Source organism: Festucalex cinctus, chromosome 3 (assembly GCF_051991245.1).
Source record: "Festucalex cinctus isolate MCC-2025b chromosome 3, RoL_Fcin_1.0, whole genome shotgun sequence".
NCBI classification, from domain to species: Eukaryota; Metazoa; Chordata; class Actinopteri; order Syngnathiformes; family Syngnathidae; genus Festucalex; species Festucalex cinctus.
The window spans coordinates 640,135-665,217 of NC_135413.1; the positions used below are offsets into that span (position 1 = coordinate 640,135).

Here is a 25,083-nt window from a genome sequence, read left to right on the forward strand (position 1 = left end):
TTCGCTCACACAGACTTTAAAAAAAAAAAAAAGCAAATTAATAAAGGGATTAATAATTTGGCATTAAATTTGGTCAGTCTGGCAAATCAGTTTTCCCACACAACCCGTTTAGCACACATCGAAATTAAAGCTTCATAAACTAATTTGTGAGGTCGTTCATGAGCCTAATCTGACTGAACTGAAAGATATTGATTACCTTTCATTCCTTATGGAGTACAAATGAAATAGGACGTTCATACACACAAAGACATAACATGAATCATTCGTAGTTCAGTTATCTGTCAAGAATTATCATGGTATAAATGTGTAAAATGCGGTTACTTGTATGAATTGTCACTAAGTATAGTTCCAAGTTTCACCACTTGACGGTGCTGTTGCTCCATCTAGACGTTCCAGGAGTGCCCCCTGGAGGGGCGCGACGCCAGAATATCCTTTGTGATTGATAAGAGGTCATAAACATTCCTTTGATCAGTCGTTTGTATATTCCAAGTCATTGAAGGCGTTTTCTCGGGCCCCGGGAAGTCGGGCTTGAATACACTCCTTCGGCAGACGCATAAATTCCTTTGTCACCTAGTCAGCGGCTTCAAAAGAGCTTTGTTGGTGGTTGAGTGACCACCTGCAGAGCTAACCAAGCTTAGATCCTGTCTGGGCTGTGGAATGTTTATGCAACTGCAGAGAGTTTGCTTTAGAAGAAGCAAACCAAAAAATAAATTAGAGGGTGGACTGGGCCATAGGCCATAGTTGTTACATGGTTATATAAGAGTAGCTGCTTGCTTGTCAGCCCCTTAAAAATATTGGCCCAAGTCGTCAAAATAATAAAAAAAAAATGCTGGCCACCTTTGCTAAAATTGGCTACATCCTTAGTTAATCAGATAGTTTATTATTTTATGGATATATAATTATATCCCTGAAATGAAAATGAACACATAATCAGAATGTGTTTCAGTTTTTGGGATTTTCTGAGGGGGGAAGAAAAAAAAAAGTCGAAAAAAAGACTTTGGGCAATTATTTAAGGAGGCTGACGATCCAATCCGATTAGTCGACTAATCGTGACTACTGTTGTTTAGTCGACTAGCAAAATAGTCGTTTGTGGCAGCCCTAGACCGAACACGTAGCTAATCAAGCCATGACTTAGCGTCATCTTCCCAAGATGAAACAGTTTCGACAAGATTGTGGTCTTCCCATTGTTTTTCTGGTGGCATCTCGTTAAGTAAATGAAGATGTGCAAGTTAAGTAGCCTATTCAAAAACAGTTAACACAACAATCCTGTCGAATCATTAGAACAAGCTAGTGGAGCTAGTGGAAACCATGCACAGGCTGCCGACGTACCATTAGGAGTAGTGTTGTTCCGATACCGATACTGGTATCGGCAGAGGTGCCGATACTGCATTAAACCAGTGGTATCGGTATCAGTGACTACTAACAAGTAACATGCCGATACCATTAATTCCAATGCTAATATAGGATTTTGGATGCAGCATCTTGTGTCTTGCTGGTGTACGACATTCGCTGGTATGTGACATGTTCACTGCATGCCCATCTAAGATATCCTATTGGCCCTTGAATGCTCTGAACCAATGGCAGGACAGCTTTTTCATGTTGAGGAAAAAAAAACTTAAGTATCGGTCTGGTATCGGCCGATACTGCATAGCTGGGTATCGGTATCTGTTAGGGATGCTACGATAACGGCAATATCGTGATATCGCAATATTAAAACTGCCACAATATATCGTCGTCGTCATGCCACGATATTAAAAGCAATACATCTTTTAAAAAAATCTGATTGATTTGTGCAGTTCTAGCACCCTCTGGTGGTTAGTTTTTTTTTTTTAGCTCTATTTAATTTTCACAAGGCATATTTTGGCCCTTCTATGTTTAAAATCCACGCTATTGGTCAGCTGAAGGGGAACGTAATATGCATGTGAACCGAGTCAATAGGCTATGTGGAGGAAGTCAATACGTGCATGCATTAGCAAGTGCCTCAATATAAGTGTTTTTCGCGGTTGTAGGCTGTTTATATGCATTACTGTAATGTAAAAATTAAAAAAACAACAACATGGTGTTTTCTTTTAGTATGAGTTAATTTTTTTTACAATATTGTGACCTTTTTTTAATATCACCAACCTCCCCACAATATCGTTATAATTATCGTATCGTATCATGATGCATGCAGCCACCACACCAAAGCAGCAATCGATTGTGTTATCTTTTGATCACCCCAACCCGTGAGAATTGCAAATGATTGCTGATCTGCAAAAACTAGTTTGAACCAGTCCGCGGCGCAACAAAAGGTTGGGGTTGGGTCTTTAAGCCATGCAAACTATTAATATCGTTTCATAAAAATGCCCCCAACCCTGCGAAGAAAAATAAAATGAAATTCAGGGGCACCATCACACTTTTAAGCTTAGGGCACCCAAAGGGGTTGCAGCTGCACTGAGCTTGACACATATGTTGCTGTTTTAGGTGTACTCTGAATAAGCAAACACCAAATTTGAGCAACTGAGTTTCTGAGTTTCTGTATGTTCAGAGGGAACTAGTGCGTGCTCTGAGCGCATTTCCGAGCATGCCCTATTGTCAACTTTAGCAGAAGTGCAGAACGATACTCGCTAATGTATAGCATTTAGAACGAAAAAAAGGCATGCTCTCGAGGAGATTCGTAGGCCCCATTTGATCAATTTTTCATTTTCACCCTAGATGGTGATCATGGTACTGAAAAACAGAAGCTATATGTACCCCACCATCCACGGTCTATCTGTACTTGAATATGAATGTTTATTTTTGTGTGCTCTGTGCAGGAGTGACAGTGACAGTGAAGGCGAAAACCCAGAAAGGAAGAAGCTTCAGGAGCAACTTATGGGTACGTGAATAATAGGTGCACAGGAAATCAGTCACGTTTGTAATGCATTTTTGATCAACATGATCTCGAAATGCTACAGAGAGGAGGACGAAAGAAAAAAAAAAAGTTAAAACTAGAGCTGCGAGCAGCTATAAAGGGCCCTCGCAACCCGGGCCATGTTGGGGTACTTGCACGGCGGGGTACTGGCACGTTGGGGTACTGTCAAATAGGACAAGGACCGTCTAAATTGTTTTTGCAAAGCCTTTTGTGTCCAAAGTTTCATCAAAAGGCCAAAGATGGTGCGCAATTCCCAAAATAAATTAAAAATGGTGGACTTCCTTTTAGGTTTAGCATACTGCATCCAGAATACTTTTTGTAGGTCTAATGCTGCGTTCTCACCAAATACGAAAAGGCAATCTGGAACGCTTCCTTTTTTGTTTTTTTTTGGAACGATTACGCACCGGAGCGGAGGAGGCGTGTCCCTTAGTGAAACGACCGTGGAGCACTTTATCGAGTCAACAAAAAGTGAGCACCGCCGCCTACTTCCACTTCTTTCCTGGGACTAAACAGCCGTGGCACTATTTTCTCCTTTTTTGAGGTATGTGATAGCACTTTAGCTTTTTTTAGTGGCAATCTGGCGGCCGACAGTTGCACTAAAATTAGCTTTGGCATGGATGATAAACAGGCGGCAGATATAGAAAGTAGATAAAAATCCAGTTGTTTTTCCCAGTTGTGCTTTGTCCTTGCAAATTTGCAAGTTTGCAAGAATTATGACCAGATAAATAGCACTCTTTTACCAGTGAGGTACCATAATTAAAAAAAACAAAAACAAACAAGGGCGGTCGAGTGGTTAGCACGTCCGCCTCCCAGTTCTGAGGACTCCGGTTCGAGTCCAGGCTCTGGCCTTCCTGGGTGGAGTTTGCATGTTCTCCCCGTGCCCGCGTGGGTCTTCTCCGGGTACTCCGATCTCCTACCACATTCCAAAGACATGCATGGCAGGTTAATTGGACGCTCCGAATTGTCCCTAGGTGTGCTTGAGAGTGTGGATGGTTGTTCGTCTCGGTGTGCCCTGCGATTGGCTGGCAACAAGTCCAGGGTGTCCCCCGCCTACTGCCCAGAGCCAGCTGAGATAGGTGCCAGCACCCCCCGCGACCCTTGTGAGGAATAAGCAGTCAAGAAAATGGATGGATGGATGATAAACACTGCTTGTAGTTCAATTCAATTCAATAGCAAGTACATAGACTCACTAGCAGTTGGATGCTACTTCTTTGCTCACCATTCTGTCCCGCCTGGCCGTGTTGTTGCGCTCGGGTGACAATAGAGAGGACGCTGTGTGTGACGTAGCCCGAACTCGAAGCCATTATGATGTTGTCATAACAACGCGACTCTATAGTGCCCCCTAGCGTCGTAAAATAAAAACCTATCCCGGCAGGTTTGACTTAGACCTACAAAAATTGACATGCACGTGTTGCACCCCAAGATGCACAAAAAAAGTCTTTTGGGGCCATGTAGCTAAAATGTGCAGGAAGTGAACTATGAATTTTTGAATGTCCAATTTTGGCCCATTTTGGCACATTCACTGTGATCATGCTTTTTCCCACTTTGCAAAGACTTCTTCCGATTGACTTCAAACTTGGCATGTATCATCTCAAGACCTTAGACAACAAGTGGGCAAAAAATCTTGACTTTTCGAAATACTATATGACGGGGGCGGGCCCCCAAATATTGCCTTTAAAATTTCATGTGTCCAGAAAGAGCAAATGCTTAATAACTCCCATATACAAGCTCCAAAAAATCCCAAACTTCTCATGCAACTTAATAGTCACGGCCTGAAAACATCGAAATGGTGAAATTCAGTTATACAGTTAGCGCCACCTAGGGTTGTCACGAAAACCGATGTAGTGGTACCTCTACTTACGTACGTCCATTTATACAAAATTTTGAAGTTACGAAACGCCTCAACAGGAAAATTTTGCCTCTTTACGAAAGAAGTTTCAGGATACGAAAGGTAAAAATACAGTATGGGCTGATACGCGCAACTCCCAGAGTTTACTGAACGCAACATTCTTACAGCTGTTCTGCCATTGGCTATTACTGGCATCTTCCTGGTATCCCATTTGCTAAGAAGGGACCTCGACCGTATGTGTTGTAACAACTATGGCCTTGGGCCCAGTCCACCCTCTATTTTTATTTTTTTTTGGTTTGCTTCTTCTAAAACAAACTCTCTGCAGTTGCATAAACATTCCACAGCTCAGACAGGATCTAAGCTTGGTTAGCTCTGCAGGTGGTCACTCAACCACAAACAACGCTCTTTTGAAGTCGCTGACCAGGTGACATAGGAATTTAGGCGTCTGCCGAAAGAGGTTATTCAAGCCCGACTTCCCGAGAAAACACCTTCAATGACTTGGAATATACAAATGACTGATCAAAGGAATGTTTATGACCTCTTATCAACCACAAAGGATATTCTGGCGTCGCGCCCCTCCAGGGGGCACTCCTGGATCGTCTAGCTGGAGCAACAGCGCCGCCAAGTGGTGAAACTTGGAACTATCCATAGTGACAGTTTACAAGTAACCGCATTTTACACATTTATACCATGATAATTCTTGATAGATAATTGAAGTACGAATGATTCATGTTATGTCTTTGTGTGTATGAATGTCCTATTTCATTTGTACTCCATAAGGAATGAAAGGTAATCAATATCTTTCAGTTCAGTCAGATTAGGCTCATGAACGACCTCACAAATTAGTTTATGATGCATTAATTACGATGTGTGCTAAACGGGTTGTGTGGGAAAACTGATTTGCCAGACTGACCAAATTCAATGCCAAATTATTAATCCCTTTAATAATTTGCTTTTTAAAGTCTGTGTGAGCGAACAGAAGGGTTTGCCACCACCTACTGAAGCCCCGCCCATAGACTTTAAAAAGACGAGGGGACCCCCTCTCTCGCTCTCTTCCCGATCTCGCTCTTCCCGATCTCTCGCTTCCCGAGCTTCCACGCTGCCCCTCTTCGCTCTCACCATCCTCACCAGCTCCCACTGACTCTTTGTTCCAAGAAACTTGTCAAACACGTGGGCCCCTTTGTTCCTGGCAGCAACCATTGCCACGACAGAAGCCACTCGCTCCACGCCACGCCAAAGCAGGTGCAAACTGCAACGCTGACCCCAAAGACTCTTTTACTCCCTTTTTCCTTGTTTCCCCTTTTTTTCTTCACCATCGGTGACTGCCCGCCAGCAGCGAGCTACGCGGCCCCCGGGGTACACTTGCAATGTACCGACGGACTCAAGGTTGTGCACCAAAGCCGCCCCGCACCTCACTTGCTATTCGGTGGCGCCTCGCCACGGTGCCAGCTCACCTCCAACGGCTGGCCTTCCCCGTACGCCGGCACGTAGCGGACCGAGCTCCAACACCTGGAGTCTAGCCACGCCGCAGAAACATCTCGTCGACCAAGCAAGGGACGAGCCGCGCAACTACGTCAGCCCCCGAGCGGCTCCCTTGCTCACCTGTGGAATAGCCCCTTTTTGATTTTCTTGCCTTTTTGAACAAACATTGACTATTTTTCCCCCTTTTTCAAAAGAACGCCCGTTTCTGCTCGTTCGACACAGCATCCATTCTCGTAAGTGCACGTTTGATTCCCCAATTCGGCATTTCACTGTGTGCAACTTACGTTTCAAACAAATCACAGATCTGGCAAGTTAAATTTCTCTTTTCCTGTTTCCTTATTCATTCACATTCCTCCCTTATTTTCATTAGCTTTATTTTATTTCTTTTCTCCTGACGGTAGAATAGTTAGATAGGCAGTGTTTTGATTCTGTAGTGTAGCAATCGTGAATAAATGCATGTTTTATTAACTCTATTCCGCCTAAGTCATCTATGTTTCAGAGTGGATTATTTTTCTTTTGTTAGTACAACGAACCACTGAATATCGAGTGTGGCGACTTTAGATTATAAATGACTGATGAAGAAAGGATTTTGGTCGTTGTTTGCTCCTGTTAACCCAAAGCAAAGCCAACGTGGTGCCCCTAGAGGTTATCGAGGTAAATACAATTTACCTCTGTAACGTCCAGATTATTAATTCGTCAAAAAGACGACCCACTTAGCGCTACATAATGGTGCCGGCCGTGTGAGGCTATATAACATAAGAATATCCACTCGAAAATACAAGATTTTGGACTTTCAAAGTAAAACACATTTCACGTAGTGTACCTAATCATTTGTCTCTGTGTAAAAAGGAAAACATTCCCCCTTACTTAGAACTGCACTGACTTTACCCTTCAGCGTTGAATCAATCGTCTGTTAGCCACCATCTTGCGTGTTTTACCACCTGAGCGGCTTGCTATTAGTAAACGAGAATAACGGGATTGATTGATGGAAGAAAAGAAAGAGCCGGTCACCGTTTGAGAAAATAGTGGCTTGTATTTGAAAACGTACGTGATAGAACTCGAGTTGTGCAACTTTTAAATTTCAGCTGGCTGAATTTGAAGTTGTCTTTGTGTGTTGTCTTTCCGGAAATTGTGGGAAGTCAGGTGACAGCCGATGTGCATCGCTTTGACCAGACTCTAGTTACGTGCTTCGGAGTAGCTAACCGTGAGCAACGTAAACGACGTCCGAGTCATTTTCCCCGTGTCCTCCTACACCTAGGTTGTGGGAGAATTTTGAGTCATGATTGAGCTTTCTGTAGCCGCCGACTCAAATTTTCAGCTCTTGGCGAGCGGATTAACAGGGCTAAGACGTTAGCTGCATACCTGTACTGTGTATGCATTTCCACAAGGTGGCGCCATAGTCCTTGTGAAGTCGAGCTGTGTGGCTCGTGGAGGCGTGGTTGAGTACCACCCCCTTTCTTCTTCTTGGCGTGTTTGAGCCACGTCTGCAGTAGGGGTGTGAATCTCAGCACTGAGGACAATTCGATACGCATCTCGATGCACTGCCAGCGATACGATACTTTAACGATAGATGGAATTGTCTGGCAATGCGATGCGATACGATTCACCCTCTTCATGACGCGATACTATGCGCTAATCATTTAGTTCAAATCAATGCGATCCGATACGATATGATGTAATTTGTTGCGATACGATGCGATTTAACATGATGCAAATAACCAAAGTGAAAAATAGAATTTAAAAAAATGGAATTCAGTATTGTACTACAAAAATTATTTTGCTTTATTCCTCATAGGTACTTTGCAGTAAATTCAACAAAAGTGCTCTTTTGCCATCTTAAAAACACTCATAGAGTAACTTAAAGTGACACCTTCAATAGTGCAATCAATGTTTGTTCATATTAGTGTCTGAAAAACATACTGCTTATATGAACTCACTGGGAGGTAGGGTAATACAGTATTGATGAGCAGAAAGTGCAAAACTTATACCCTTTCACAATTGGGTTTTGTGCAAAGAAAATGTAAACAAGTTGGCATCTGAAATTCACTGTAGTGTAAACACAAACAGACTACTCTCACTGAGTGTCTCATATAAAATGTCCATCTCCCTAAGACAGAAAGTAAAATGCAATTTAAACAACATGGCAGTCACAGGCTCAAAGCTGCTGTGTGTTGTTGTAGTATAAACACTAAACAGACTATTCTCATTGAGTGTCTCATTATGAAATTTCCATAAGAATTATCATTTTAAAAAAAAGAAAGAAAAGAACATGAAAACAGATATTTCTGCAAATACCACTCACTGTCAACACCTCACTTTGTGATGCATTTCATATGGTGCTGCTTCAGATTTTTTTTCAGGAAGATTAGTTGGTCTACATGTTCAGGAAGAAGCCGACTGCGCTCTGCTGTTATAATGTCACCTGCTGTGCTGAACACTCTTTCAGAAGGGACACTTGTTGCAGGGATGGACAAATAGCTCCTGGCCAATTTTGAAAGCAGTGGAAGATCCACTTGTTCTTTCCACCACTGCAACACGTCACCATTGACATCTAACCCATCCCTCCCCCGGTATTTTGTTATTTCCTCCTTAGCTCTCTCCCTTATGGTCTTCTGTGGTGTTCTCCCTGGAGCCAGGAAACCTCCAAGCAGCTGGTCCATGGCTGACCTTTTCTTGGGAGGCTCTAGCTCATCATCTAGGGTAGACAAGGCAAAGCAAGACCGGACAAAAGAGACACGAGTCACAGCAATAAGTCTACAATAATATCACAAACATAACAAAAAACAGACAGTATAATGCACATCCCCCTCTTGGTGCTGATACATTAACAGAAATCACAAACAATAGCACAGTCTCATAACTCTGTACTGCTCCAAAAAAGTCACAGCCAGCTGCGTGAACCTTTGCTTTTGTTTACAATAATATCAGCATATTAAATTAGTTATTAGTTAAATTATATGACTGCATTACAATATCATCATCACAACTATTTTCAAATCAATGCACTATTATAGATAACAAAACCAAGTCCCACAACAAACCTCTCTCATCTTCCTCCATCTCCTCCACCTCATTGTCATTGTCCTCCTCCTCCTCCCTGTGGCCTCTCCCATCTCCTTCTGCTTGAGCTGCCTGGCTCTCGTCATCCAGCATACCATCAGCCCTTGCCTGACAATCAGCAGAGCAGAGCTCATCATCATCATCATCATCATCATCTATAAAAGCCAACATGGACAAGTGTTGAACTAGCACAAGTGATTTATTTTCCATGTGAAATAAATAAAAACATATACAGTAACATTACTATAACTAAAACAGAAAATCTTTAAGTGAAATGGAAAATAATAAGAGTAAAACTAACTGCTGCTAATATTTTATTTCTTACCATATCCTCCACTTGGTCTGCTATCCTCAGGAATATCACATCATTTACAGTGTTGTCAGCAACCATGAAGTGGAGGTCTTTGAAGCGGGGGTCAAGTGCTGAAGCATTGTCGAGGAAATCTTCGATGTAGTTGTAACGGGACTCAAAGTCCTGTCTGAAATTTTCTTTCATTTTGCCAATGACTGCTAGATCGCTGTGGTTTTCTCCAAATTCTGACCGTAGTTTAGCCAGTAGTGGGGAAACGATGGAGAGAGTGGGGGTCTTTTCCTCACTGAGGAGCTTGGTTGCCAATTTCAGGGGGGACATCAGTTTCACAATTTCTGGGATAACTTTTATCTCATTATCTGAGGGCAGGCAGTGGTTCTCCCCTTGGCTTGATTTTCCTTAATATTGCTACCACGGCATCCTTCTGTTCCCAAAAATGCTCCAACATCTCAAGGGAACTATTCCACCTTGTGGAAACATCATGGATTAGCTTGTGGTGTGCCAGAACCAAGCTGTGCTGCTGATCACGGAAAGCATCAGAAGCTTTAGTACTTTTGTGAAAAAATGTTACAATTCTCCTCATTTTCACCAGGATAGGTTTCACCTGGTCTACTTTAAATGTTTTTTTGCGAGGACAAATTCAGTGTGTGTGCTATGCACCGCACATGCGGCTTCATTTCTGCAGCAGACCCAGCCAGGATCATGTTTGTTGCATTATCCGTGACTAACGCTGGCTTCTTGTCACCAATCTTCCACTCGCGGCTAACGTCGCGCAGTAACTCTGCAAGATTTGCTCCGGTGTGGGACTCACGGAAAGCTCTGGTCTGGAGAACGAAGTTTTGCATTTCCCACTCCATGTCAATGTGGTGTGCCGTCACTGTTATATATGAGTCAGTGGCGTAAGACGTCCACCCATCCACTGTAAGTGCGACTCTTTGTGCACTGTTCAGCGACACAACTATCTCACTTCTCACTTTGTTGTACAGGTCGGAAATATGTTCGTCAGTGAAGACAGACCTGTCTGGTATTTTAGACCTGGGTTCCAAAACGAGGGCTTCAGACAGCTCGTGCACATTTTCCACCACGCTATAAGGCTGCATGTCTTTACATATGAAGTAAGCAATGGCCTTAGTTATAGCCATTGCACGGTCAGAGTTTTCTGCGAGAGGACCCACAAAATAAGAAGCAAAACTTTTCTTATCCTCCTGACCTGATTTGCTTAGTCCGTCTCCGGTGTCCGACGAGGAACTAGACGCGGAGGCGGCTGTACACTTGTTCGTACTGTCCGCGATGTGGTGTATCCTTTTTAAGTGGGTCTGCATGTTTGTCGTGCTGCCGTTGTACGGCTTCTTCACGCGGCATTCTTTGCAAATGACGAACGTTTTGTCAAGCTTTCCGTCTTTCTTTGCGAATCCGTAGTGTTTCCAAACATATGATTTAAACGTTGCGGGTGCATTGCATATGTAATCTGCCTCACTGCTGCTCGCGCCAACGTCCATGTTTTACTTCCGAGTGTACTGTTTGTGCTTCACGGCTTCCGTATGGTGCATTCAATGCACCCTGGGATTTGGGGGAACAGCAAATGGAATGCAGTTTACCATCAATAAAACGGCACTTACATCGGATTTTACCGATACCCGCCAACGCATCAAGATGAATCTCGATTTCACACGTCAATTACATCAGTACCCAGTGAATGAGCCGATGCACTCGCGTCGTGCAGGTGCGCATCGATACATCCATTAATATCGATTATTTTCCACACCCCTAGTCTGCAGTAGGGATAGGGATAATATCGGCGCCGATATTTGGCATTTTGACAAATATCGGCATCGGCCATGTTTTGAATCTGAAGGCCGATAAAGCTCACTGAGCAGGGGATACTTGCGAACGTAGCGAATTTGGGGTTTTCATCAGGATTTGTAAGATGTTCGCAGTCAGTTTTTATTTGTCGTAAACACATTTGGAACATATTCACACAATTTTTCACCGCAAAAATCTTTTTGAAACGTTTTTACGAACCCTAACAAAAACCCCAAATGAGCTACATTCACATGAATTTGTTACTCAGTGAGAAATTATATATAGTTTGAAAGAATTCCCCCCCCTCCCCATTTTACTGCAAATGAATATCGGCTTGAAATATCGGTTATCGGCCGACTTGACTACAAATAATCTGTATCGGTATCGGCCTTGAAAAAACCATATCGGTCTATCACTAGTCTGCAGACGCCCCGAAAGGGAGTGAGTCTTGCAGGCTGTCAGCTGTCAGTCAGTGTTTGGAGTGATACAGATCACTTGAGCTTGCTCCGCTGTCAATACTGACAACTAGCCCCCACTGCTGCTATAACGCCGGTGGTCCTTGCTCCGCGCTAATTCTGATTCAATGTTACTACACATTGCTTTTTGAATTGTTTTCCGTGTTGGGCGTTGTACTGAGTGACTGTAGTCACCGTTAGTACGCAAGGATAATAGATATTATCCGCCGCCGATTAAACGCATTTGTAGGCTCAAATGACTGCTTGCGTTTAATGATTATAGTAATAGCCGACCGCATTCTAGCCTTTTACGCTGCCTAGCGTGAGAGAAATTACGGTTGCATCAACAAAACATACTGCTGGGTCAAATTAATACAAAGGAGCTATTTACACTGTTGTGTTTTTCGTTTTTTTCCCTATCTCCTTTTATCCAGTTTCATACTAGGCAAACTAGCTGTATTCTCAACTTAACATTTCACTTGATATCTGGTTTTGTGTTTGTTTAGTTGGTTTGGTAAACCTCGTATTATTATTATTTTCTTCTCTTTTATTTTTTCATTTTTATCCACATTTTTAATTTTGTTGTTTTTGTTTGTTCTTTTGTTTTTGTTTTTCGGTTGTGTCTAGTTAATGAGAAGGTGTGAGTTCTCATGAGCTATTATTAGAGAGGCAGCTCTTAAAGCCCCAGTGTGTAGCTCACGACCGCCATCTATCGGTCAAACAAGATAATGCAATGATTTTAAGCACACGAACTACGGCGTCCCAGAGAGACCCTACTTCAACAGCCTACCACCAATTTCACCGGAACAGAACGCAAACAACTTCTGGTATTCCCTCGAGTGATGACGTAAGTGAATTGCATTTGTTAGACATACTGTACAGATCCCTAATAATTGTGATTTAGTCATTTAATTTCAGAATTAATATTTTTGTCGGCATTGTTTGGAAATACTGTACGTCAGCTAATGATAATGGCTATCTATGTTCATATTTGTTAGTGCAACTAAACCATGCAACAGAGAACACACAGTTATGTTATGTTTTATAGACATGTGGACCATCTCAAAGGGGGCGATGAGGGGGCGAGGGAGACGACGAGGAAGAGAACGGGGAAGAGAACGCGGTGTCTCGTAACGTACAATTATGTCATCATGGAAAAATAATTCCATTCGAGCATGCATGTGAATGGCTCAAAACATACCTTTGCTTGGAATATGTGGTATTTAGATTACATCGTTTGCTGATATGTTTAGTATATCGTGCAAAAATAATGGTGTTAACTGAACTACACATCTGCAACTCAGACTTGTAAACCCCCCCCGTGTCTTGTTGCTACTAACCACGCAGAAAAGTGCTGCTTACAAAAACGTTTGAAACCCTTTACTCAGATATCGATTTGTCACCATGTTGAACAATTTTACCTAATAAATATCACTAAGCAACTTAATTAGTTTTGATTGAAGATACAACAGCTTCCTTGTACTTCGATGTGCAGGAATTTACATGGCTTTCACAAATAGTCTTGCTCATGTAATAATGTACTTAATTGGCTCAGTGACTTTCAGTTCATTGTTTGGTACCTCATCTGACATACAATTGTTACCTTCTTGCAGAGACTCGTACAGGAAATGACCATGGAGGAACATGAAGATATCCAAGTCCAGCTGATAGACTGACACCAAGAAATACTTTTTGACACATTGCTGACACATCAGCACCACCATGATTTCCTGTACCTGGATCCCACATCAGCACCACCATGATTTCCTGTACCTGGATCCCAGACTGCAGCACCTTGGTGGACTTGTAGCAAATAAGTGACACTTTCCCAGATCCTTGAGGACAATACAAAGGTTTTTTACCTGGCATATAATTAGTCCATGTCTGACACTTGTTGTTGTAGTTTGTATAACTTGTATATTGTTGTTGTGTGTTAATTTGTACATTTTGAATAACTAAAAAAATACTATTTCCTTTGGCGTCAACATGCAGTGTTCATTCGACACCTAACCTAACACTATTTTACATGACCAGAAATGTAAAACATCAAAAGCCTGGAGAATTATTATAAATGCTTGCAATGACAAGGAATTCTTCATTGGCCAATGAATGTAAGGTACAGTACATGAAAATGAATGAATAAAATAAAGTAAAATAAAAGTCTACATGAAATGAACATATTAACTAAAAAAAAAAAAAAAATGCTGTTAGAATATAATGAGCTACATGAATTGCAGTTGTTCCAGAATTTTACCAATACGCTGTGCATTTCAAAATATGGAAAATAGACATACAGGTTTGGGCCAAAAGTAGTGTTACAGAGCAGGTATGTGTTGTACACAGCTAAAATATCTGATTAACTCAATACCATGATGTTTTTTTTTGTGTGTGTGTGTGCTGACATTGCCCCCCATTAACATTGCAACATTCCTCAAACTCTCCCGAACACAGTATGATCTGTAACACTACTTTTCGCCTACTCTATGATGTTATTGGGGCAAAATTAAGGAAGGCTTGTCCATTGATTGTGTGAACAGACTGCAGTAAAAATGAAGTCACTTCAATGTTTGCTGGTTTTATTAAGTCTGACATGCTCCTTGACTGCACAAGTACATGTTATGGAGTGAGGGCATGTTCCCACCAACGATGATATCATATTCTTCAAAGGCTTGCTGAGGAAAGTGAGGGAGGAGTCACTCCATGGCTTCAGACACCTGGTCAGCAGGTCCTGTGTAAAACAAGTGGTGCTTGTACATGTGACCATTCCGTATTCCTTCACACAAAAAGTTCATGTAGTGTGCAATGCCGTCCATATGTAAATGACATACCAAGACGTCGGCTGACTTCAGTTTGTTGCAGCTCAGATATGGTAGGTGGAGATACTGGTGGTACAACACCGAAGCCTTCTGGGGTCCTCCATTCAAGTGTCCTCATTCGGGGCATTCCAATTTGGCTGCTGAATCTCCCCTTGATATTTTTTTTCCTTGCAGGTCGGTGATGTATTTAAACGGTGCATGAATGCTTGTATACATCAGAATATGGTTCTGGAACCCCTCAAGTTTGGCTGTTGATCTAGTGTGACACAAACAAAAACAAAATTATAAAATAAAATAGAATAATTGATGATACTACTATATGTCACCAACTTTCCAACAAAGCCCCCAAAATAGAGGTAAGATCTTTAGTTTTTGGGCCCAAAACATTGTATTAGCTAGATAAAAGTAACTTGACTGCACACTGCATAGAATATGCAAAGGCTGCTTGCTTGTCGAATTTCCGTGGAAAACGTGGCAGCCTGTAAATTCTTGTGCACCCAATTACACAATGGACCAGTACACACTTGAGTGAGAGAGTTCAGACTCTAGCAGTGCTTACGGTACAGCCAGCATTTAAGTCCAGAAAGTTATTCCCTGCCGAAAATTAATTTCGAGAACACTATTTTCACCAACCACAACGAAAATAATTTTCAACTCCTCCACTAATACAGTATGCTTTAGATTCTCTATTGAAGTTATGGGCAAATATACCTCCGAAATCACAGTTACATTACATTACACAATAACTTGCGCATTTACTCTAATTATAACGTGCCAGCGGGAATCTTTTTTTTTTTTTCAAAGCAAGTAGCTACATAACGAAATCGTTCGAGTGGTGCGGAGTTGCTAATCAACAGCTACAGTGATCGTAAAACAAAGGTACGAACATCGTATTAATTAGTACGATGTGTATACTTTTTCTCTCGCTCTCAAAACGTAAACACAAATGTACTCTTACTTACCGGTAGAGGTGTGCAAAATTTCCGATTCTTAGATTATTCACGATTCGGCCGTGCAACAATCGAGAACGATTCACAAATGTCCAAATTCCGATTATATAAATATGCCAAGGGAAGCGAAACGAGCGAAAAGTACGCGGAACTGAAACGCAGTAGCGCGCGCGGTCTTCGGGACGCTTTTTGGGACGGACCGAGAGTACACATCCACAACTCACGCCTCGAGATTCAAAACAACAACAAGCATGGCTGAGCTGACCAACCCACCTCTTCGTGAGATCAGACCTGCTCCGAAAAGGCAAACAACTTCAGGCGGAAGTATCAGCTAGCTGGCTGCAGTGCGTCGGTTAGTGTTCTACAGGGCGCCGCGCAGTGATACGAACGAACGAACAGAAAAGTAGTGGCTGGCGGTAATGGCGTCTGACTTTATTCAGAAAAGAGTATTGTGGTGGAAATGTATCACGCTTTTGAAAACAAATAGTTTTTAGAAGAAAAACGCTTTATTTCCGAGACCCCAGCCAGCTTGCTGGACTATTTTCCTCTCGTCCAACGCCGAAGTCAGCGCTGATCGCACACACGGGAGGTGAGGATCAAATTGAGATTCATGTTAAAAAAGCCGAACGATCCCATTAATGTTTACACGTTCATGTTTACACAAGTTAAAAAGCAGAAAAGCACTTGAGGGTTTTTTTTTTTTTGTACCTCTGAGAAACTTTAATGTTTACATGTTCATCTTTACACAACTTAAAAAGCAGGAAAGCACTTTTTTTTTTAAGGCATTTGTATTGAAGTAGTAGTTCACATTGTCTTTCATTTATACCTCAGTGCACTTTTGAGTGGATAAAAATAATATATTTTTGCTCAATGCTATGTTTTATTCTGTTGAAGACTGAATATACTTAAAAGCTGTTGTTACAGAATGAGGACTTGAGTATTTTATTTACTGTTTTGAACTGTTAACTTGATACTGAAATAGTAGTTTATTTAGGCCTGAGAGGACTTTTGTACTATTTTTGTAACTAATGTACGAAACATTAAAAGCGCCAAAATACATTGTTTTTTTTTCTGCTGCCTAGGGGGGAAATCAATAATCGTTTTATAATCGAATCGTCGCCTCTGAATCGTAATCGCAATCGAATCGTGAGGTGCCCCAAGATTCCCACCTCTACTTACCGGTCAAGTAGAAAGCAGTCGAAGGCACCGGCATGTCCCAAACCTAGTCTGTTCCTCATTTCTCTCCATCTGGCAAATGCGGCTACAATATAAACTCTTGTTTTGTCGCGCTGAAATAAAATAAATTCCCAAAGTAAGTGTGATGCTTGATAATGCTCTCTTCGGGGACCGGAAACTCTTCTTCTTCGTGGACATGCGGTCGCCATACAAACCGGAAGTGCGTTCCAAAAACGCGTTAAGAAATGGAGCGCTGAAATTTGTCTTTGACGGCACCCGTAGCAGAAAGATGGCGGCGAAACATGGCGGACACTAGAAGCCGCGGCCCGGACATGTAAGATAATTTGCGATTTCTAGACTAACCGTTATATTTTAAAAAAGTACGTTTATGCGATACAACATATCTTTTTACATACTACTAACACAAACAATTTATTTTTTTTTCCGAATGATTTATTGTTTCACCACTAGATGCCACTGTATAATACTGAGTGTACCTTTAATATCTCTAAAAAAAAAAATAAAAAAAAAATTAAAAATTTTTTTAAAAAAAAAATTCTTTTTTTGAATTTTTTTTTTATTTAGCTCTTGGGATTTACCGCTGTAAGACTTGGGAGTTACCCGGTCCCTCATTTAAGCTATTCTTTGCTGAGTGAATCAAGTTGAAGTTAGTATTATTTTTATTTTTTGTATTTATTATTAGGGCCCGAGCAGCGACCGCTGCGAGGTCCCTTTTGTTTTTGTAAAAATTCTTCTTCTTCTTCTTCTTCTTCTTCTTCTTCTTCTTCTTCTTCTTCTTCTTCTTCTTCTTCATTCTTCATTCTTCTTCTTCTTCTTCTTCTTCTTCTTCATTCTCCGCAAACGATCGCGATTTTGGGTACCTAAACATTCACGAAAACTCACCAAACTTTGCACACTCCTCAGGCCCGGCGAAAAATTTAAGATTATTAAGTCGTCATAACAACTCAACTCTATAGCGCCCCCTAGCGTAGAAAAATAAAAACAAAGCCCGGCACGTTTGAGGAAGAGCAACGAAAATTGGCAGGCACGTGTAGCACCCCGAGACGCACAAAAAAAAGTCTATTGGGACCATGTAGCTAAAATGTACAGGAAGTGAGCTATGAATTTTTTAATGTCCAATTTTGGCCTATTTTGGCACATTCACTGTGGTCATGCTTTTTCCCCCTTTGCAAACATTTTTCATCCAATTGACTTCAAACTTGGCATTTATCATCTCAAGACCTGAGAGAACAACTGGGCAAAACATCTTGCCTTTTCGAAATACTATATGACGGGGGCGGGGCATCAAATATTGCCTTTAAAATTTCATTTGTCCAGAAAGAGCAAATGCTTAATAACTCCCATGTTCAAGCTCCAAAAAATCTCAAACTTCTCAGGCAACGTAATAGTCACGGCCTGAAAACATCTATATGATAAAATTCTGTTATATATATAGCACCACCTAGTGGTGACAATAGGAATTTCACTAGGAATTTCTAACGAAGCAGCCCCGGTTGTACGTTTAAGCAAGATCTACCAAAATTTTTAGGTGTATGAGGGAGCCCAAGACCTACAAAAAAGTCTCTTGGATCCATATGCTAAAATGAACAGGAAGTGAGCTACGAATTTTTGAATGTCCCATTTTTGACGATTTCTGCACATTTTCAGGGGGCATACTTTTGCCCACTTCTCCAACACGTTTTATCCGACTGACTTAAGACTTGATCTGGACCATGCCAAGACCTGAGCCAACAACAGACAATCTTGACTGTTGGAAATACTATATGATGAGGGCGGGGCATCAAAATGTGTGTTTCGAAATGAAAAAGGATATGCTTAACTCCCCGGTACATGCTCCAAAAAATCCCAAACTTGACATGTATGTTTATCGTCAAGGTCTGAAGGTATCTCTATGACAACATTCAGTTATATATGCAGCGCCACCTAGCCCTTGAGGCATGAAAAAAAATACCCCACTTACGGTATTTTTACAAATATTGTAAACACGTTTCACAATGAAAAAGGATATGCTTGATAACTACCCGGTACATGCTCCAAAAAATCCCAAACTTGACATGTATGTTTATCATCAAGGCCTGAAGGTACCTCTATGACAATATTCAGTTATATATGCAACGCACCTAGTCCTTGAGGCAGAGAAAAAAAAATACCCCACTTACGGTATTTTTACAAAAATTGTAAACTCATTCTCAGTGTGATAACTAGGTCATTTATGAATATTCTTTTACTTTCCACCACTCAAAATGTTCACTGGCATCAGACCGATCCAAACATATGTATTTTTTATTCAGTTTTATTTATTTTTGATAGCCTCTTTGGACGTTAAAAGCAGTATCGTGAATGAAGGATATGCTTAATAACTCCCCAGTACATGCTTAAAAAAATCCCAAACTTGACATGTATATTTATAGTCAAGTCCTGAAGGTATCTCTATGACAAAATTCAGTTATAAATACAGCGCCACCTAGTCCTTGAGGCATAAAAAAAAAAAAAACACGCTATTTTGGACAAAATTTGTGAACTCATTGTAAGTATTATAACTAAGTCATGTATAAATATTCTTTTACTTTCCACTACTCAAGATGTTCACTGGAATCAGAAAGATCCAAACATATGTACTTTTTTATTTTGTTTTATTTATTTTTGATAGCCTCCATGAACAATAAAAGCAACACCGTGCAATGTGTACGAGCGATGATGGGGATATATACGTTTGCAAAAAATATCATTCCCAAAAAATAAAAAAGGACGCTGATTTTTGCTAATCTTAACAATCACCAAAACCCATTGAGCTTGACACACACATCACACCTGGCAAAAAAAAAATCCACATTTAAAGGTTTATCATGCCATGTTAAAAGAAATTTTGCTCCAAATGTGCCAGTACCCCAATGTGTGAGGACCCCAAAGTTCAAGTACCCCAACTTGCAAGTACCCCAACGTGGCCCGGGCTGCGAGGGTCCTTTATAGCTGCTCGCAGCTCTTGTTAGGGCCCGAGCAGCTACCGCTGCGCGGTCCCTATTGTTTTTCGTTCAAATTATTATTAGGGCCCGAGCAGCGGCGGCGGCGGCGCCGCTGCAAGGCCCTATTGTTTTTCAAGGAATTGTTATTAGGGCCCAAGCAGCGACCGCTGCGAGGTCCCTATTGTTCCTGAAGGAATTCTTCTTCTTCTTCTTCTTCTTTTTTAGGGCCCGAGCAGCGACCGCTGCGAGGTCCCTATTGTTTTTGTAAAAATTATTATTATTATTAGGGCCCGAGCAGCGACCGCTGCGAGGTCCCTCTTGTTTTTGTAAGTATTATTATTAGGGCCCGAGCAGCGACCGCTGCGAGGTCCCTCTTGTTTTTGTAAGAATTATTATTATTCTTCTTCTTCTTCTTCTCCGTAAACGATCGCATTTTTGAGGGCCTAAATATTTACGAAAACTCACCAAACTTTGCAGTCTCTTCGGGCCCGGCGAAAAATTTGTTATTATGTAGTTGTCATAACAACGCGACTCTATAGCGCCACCTAGCGTAGAAAAATAAAAACCAATCCCGGCCCGTTTGAGCTAGAGCTACGAAAATTGGCAGGCACGTGTAGCACTACGAGACGCACAAAAAAGTCAGTGGAAGCCATTTCCTAAAATGTACAGGAAGTGAGCTATGAATTTTTTAATGTCCAATTTTGGCCTATTTTGGCACATTCACTGTGGTCATGCTTTTTCCCCCTATGCAAACATTTTTCATCCCATTGACTTTAAACTTGGCATTTATCATCTCAAGACTTAAGAGAAAAACTAGGCAAAAAATCTTGCGTTTTCGAAATACTATATGACGGGGGCGGGGCATCAAATATTGCCTTTAAAATTTCATTTGTCCAGAAAGAGCAAATGCTGAATAACTCCCATGTACAAGCTCCAAAAAATCTCAAACTTCTCAGGCAACGTAATAGTCACGGCCTGAAAACACCTATATGAAAAAATTCAGTTATACATATAGCGCCACCTAGTGGTTACAATAAATGTCATACTTTATGTTTTTAGCTACTGTGCTGAGCTCGTTGAAGGGATCCAGTTGAAAATTGGTCAGAAAAGCCTTAAGATGTTGATGATGCCCCACACCGAATATTGTAACTTTTCGCCAAAGGGCGTGGCCGCTACGGTGACGCAAAGTCTGAAGATTTTTCGTGACAATAAAAGCTGCATGAACTTGACCGAGATGATCCTATCTTCTCAAAATTTCACACATTTGATGAGAGTCCAGCCCTAAAGACATCTACGAACTTATATTTCATCTAACTGATAGCGCCACCTAGTGGCAATTTTTTTTCTTACGAATTTTCTTGTACATTTTTCTCCAAACACGTTAACTGGACCAACCTCATATTTGCTCAGATGGGGGTTTCGGCCTTCATGATGTCACAACACGAAGTTTGTGAGTTTTCGCGAATCGCTGTGGGCGTGGCTAAGCACTGTTCGCCAAGAAAACAACGCTAGTTTTGATGGTCTAAACATGCGCAGAAACTCATGAAACTTGGCACACACATCTGGCCTGGCAAAATGAGCAATATTTTATCATGTATTGTCCTATTTTTACAAAAATGACTCAATAGCGCCCCCTAGAAATCTTTAACGAAGCAGCCCCGATTGTACGTTTAAGCAAGATCTACGAAAATTTTTAGGTGTATGAGGGAGTCCAAGACCTACAAAAAAGTCTCTTGGACCCATGTGCTAAAATGAACAGGAAGTGAGCTATGAATTTTTGAATGTCCCATTTTTGACGATTTTTGCACATTTTCAGGGGGCATACTTTTGCCCACTTCTCCTACACATTTCATCCGACTGACTTTAGACTTGACCTGGACCATGTCAAGATCTGAGCCAACTACAGGCAGAAAAATCTTGACTTTTGGAAATACTATATGATGAGGGCGGGGCATCAAATTTTGTGTTTCGCACTGAAAAAGGATATGCTTAATAACTCCCCGTTACATGCTCCAAAAAATCCCAAACTTGACATGTATGTTTATAGTCAAAGCCTGAAGGTATCTCTATGACAAAATTCAGTTATATATGCAGCGCCACCTAGCCCTTCAGGCGTGAAAAAAAAATACCCCACATACGGTATTTTGTACAAAAAATGTCAACTCATTCTAAGTGTGATAACTCCCATGTTCAAGCTCCAAAAAATCTCAAACTTCTCAGGCAACGTAATAGTCACGGCCTGAAAGCATCTATATGATAAAATTCAGTTATACATATAGCGCCACCTAGTGGTAACAATAAATGTCATACTTTACGTTTTTAGCTACTGTGCCGAGCTCGTTGAAGGGATCCAGTTGAAAATTGGTCAGAAAAGCCTTAAGATGTTGATCATGCCCCACACCGAATATTGTAACTTTTCGCCAAAGGGCGTGGCCGCTACGGTGACGCAAAGTCCGAAAATTTTTCGTGACAATAAAAGCTGCATGAACTTGACCGAGATGATCCTATCTTCTCAAAATTTCACACATTTGATGAGAGTCCAGCCCTTAAGACATCTACGAACTTATATTTCATCTTACTGATAGCGCCACCTAGTGGCAATTTTTTTTCTTACGAATTTTCTTGTACATTTTTCTCCAAACACGTTAACTGGACCAACCTCATATTTGCTCAGATGAGGGTTTCGGCCTTCATGATGTCACAACACGAAGTTTGTGAGTTTTCGCGAATCGCTGTGGGCGTGGCTAAGCACTGTTCGCCAAGAAAACGCCAGTTTTGAGGGTCTAAACATGCGCAGAAACTCATGAAACTTGGCACACACATCTGGCCTGGTAAAATGAACAATATTTTATTGTTGATTGTACTATTTTTACAAAAATGACTCAATAGCGCCCCCTAGAAATTTTTAACGAAGCAGCCCCGATTCTACGTTTAAGCAAGATCTACGAAAATTTTTACGTGTATGAGGGAGCCAAAGACCTACAAAAAAGTCTCTTGGACCCATATGCTAAAATGAACAGGAAGTGAGGTACGAATTTTTGAATGTCCCATTTTTGACGATTTTTGCACATTTTCAGGGGGCATACTTTTGCCCACTTCTCCTACATGTTTTATCCGACTGACTTATGACTTGACCTGGACCATGTCAAGACCTGAGCCAACAACAGACGGAAAAATCTTGACTTTTGGAAATACTATATGATGAGCGCGGGGCATCAAAATTTGTGTTTCGCACTGAAAAAGGATATGCTTAATAACTCCCCGATACATGCTCCAAAAAATCCCAAACTTGACATGTATGTTTATCGTCAAGGCCTGAAGGTATCTCTATGACAACATTCAGTTATATATGCAGCGCCACCTCGCCCTTGAGGCAAAACAAAAAAATACCCCACATACGGTATTTTGTACAAAAAATGTAAACTCATTCTAAGTGTGATAACTAAGTCATTTATGAATATTCTTTTACTTTCCACCACTCAAAATGTTCACTGGCATTAGACTTATCCAAACATGTACTTTTTTATTTATTTTTGATAGCCTCTAATGGACATTAAAAGCAATATCGTGAATGAAGGATATGCTTAATAACTCCACGGTACATGCTCCAAAAAAATCCCACACTTGACATGTATGTTTAGAGTCAAGGCTTGAAGGTATCCCTATGACAACATTCCATTATATATACAGCGCCACCTAGCCCTAGAGGCATAAAAAAAAATACACCAACTTAACGGTATTTTTACAAAAAAAAAAAAAATCCACATGTCAAGGTTTATCATGCCATTTTCAAAGAAATTCTGCTTCCAATGTGCCGTACCTAAACTTGCCAGTACCCCAACGTGCCAGTACCCCAACGTGCAAGTACCCCAACGTGCAAGTACCCCAACGTGGCCCGGGCTGCGAGGGCCCTTTATAGCTGCTCGCAGCTCTAGTTATTATTATTATTCTCCGTAAACGATCTCATTTTTGAGGGCCTAAACATTTACGAAAACTCACCAAACTTTGCAGTCTCTTCGTGCCCGGTGAAAAATTTTATATTATGTAGTTGTCATAACAACGCAACTCTATAGCGCCACCTAGCGTAGAAAAATAAAAACCAATCCAGGCCCGTTTGAGCTAGAGCTACGAAAATTGGCAGGCACGTGTAGCACCCCGAGACGCACAAAAAAAGTCAGTGGAAGCCATTTCCTAAAATGTACAGGAAGTGAGCTATGAATTTTTGAATGTCCAATTTTGGCCCATTTTGGCACATTCACTGTGGTCATACTTTTTCCCCCTTTGCAAATATTTTTCAGCCAGTTGACTTCAAACTTGCCATGTATCATCTCAAGACCTGAGACAACAACTGGGCAAAATATCTTGACTTTTTGAAATACTATATGACGGGGGCGGGGCATCAAATATTGCCTTTAAAATTTAATTTGTCCAGAAAGACAAAATGCTGAATAACTCCCATGTACAAGCTCCAAAAAATCTCAAACTTCTCATGCAACTTAATAGTCACGGCCTGAAGACATCTATATGATAAAATTCTGTTATATATATAGCACCACCTAGTGGTGACAATAAATGTCATACTTTACATTTTTAGCTACTGTGCCAAGCTCTTTGAAGGGATCCAGTTGAAAATTGGTCAGACAAGCCTTAAGATGTTGATCATGCCCTACACCGAATATTGTAACTTTTCGCCAAAGGGCGTGGCCGCTACGGTGCCGCAAAGTCTGGTAATTTTTCGTGGCAATAAAAGCTGCTTTAACTTGACCAAGATGATCCTATCTTCTCAAAATTTCACACATTTGATGAGAGTCCAGCCCTTAAGACATCTACGTACTTATATTTCATCTTACTGATAGTGCCACCTATGTGGCAATTTTTTTTCTTATGATTTTTCTTCAATGTTTTTCTCCAACCCCATTAACTGCACCTACCTCATATTTGCTCAGATGAGGGATTCGGCTTTCATGATGTCACAACACGAAGTTTGTGAGTTTTCGCGAATCGCTGTGGGCGTGGCTAAGCGCTGTTCGCCAAGAAAACAACACCAATTTTGAGGGCCTAAACTGGCACAAAAACTCCTGAAACTTGGCACACACATCTGGCCTGGTAAAATGAGCAATATTTTATTGTTGATTGTGCTATTTTTACAAAAATGACTCAATAGCGCCCCCTCGAAATTTTTAACGAAGCAGCCCCGGTTGTACGTTTAAGCAAGAACGACGAATATTTTTAGGTGTATGAGGGAGCCCAAGACCTACAAAAAAAGTCTCTTGTACCCATATGCTAAAATGAACAGGAAGTGAGC

General features: G+C 41.2%; 1 protein-coding gene and 1 long non-coding RNA gene across 3 annotated transcripts in view; one reads left to right on the top strand and one right to left on the bottom strand.

Annotated features, from left to right (window-relative positions):
• The window catches only part of vps4a (vacuolar protein sorting 4 homolog A), a 373,362-nt gene that overhangs the window by 22,938 nt on the left and 325,341 nt on the right, over nt 1-25,083 (top strand). For both annotated transcript variants that reach the window (XM_077518130.1, XM_077518131.1), the window contains one exon: nt 2,796-2,857. In XM_077518130.1, coding sequence (XP_077374256.1) covers nt 2,796-2,857 — 62 coding nt within the window. The remainder of the gene's footprint in view (nt 1-2,795; nt 2,858-25,083) is intronic.
• On the bottom strand, nt 8,798-11,088 carry LOC144016644 (uncharacterized). Its single transcript, XR_013282948.1, has 3 exons — nt 10,805-11,088; nt 9,266-9,392; nt 8,798-8,919 (listed from the first exon to the last, which is right to left on the bottom strand). It is a non-coding gene; the product is annotated as an uncharacterized LOC144016644 (long non-coding RNA).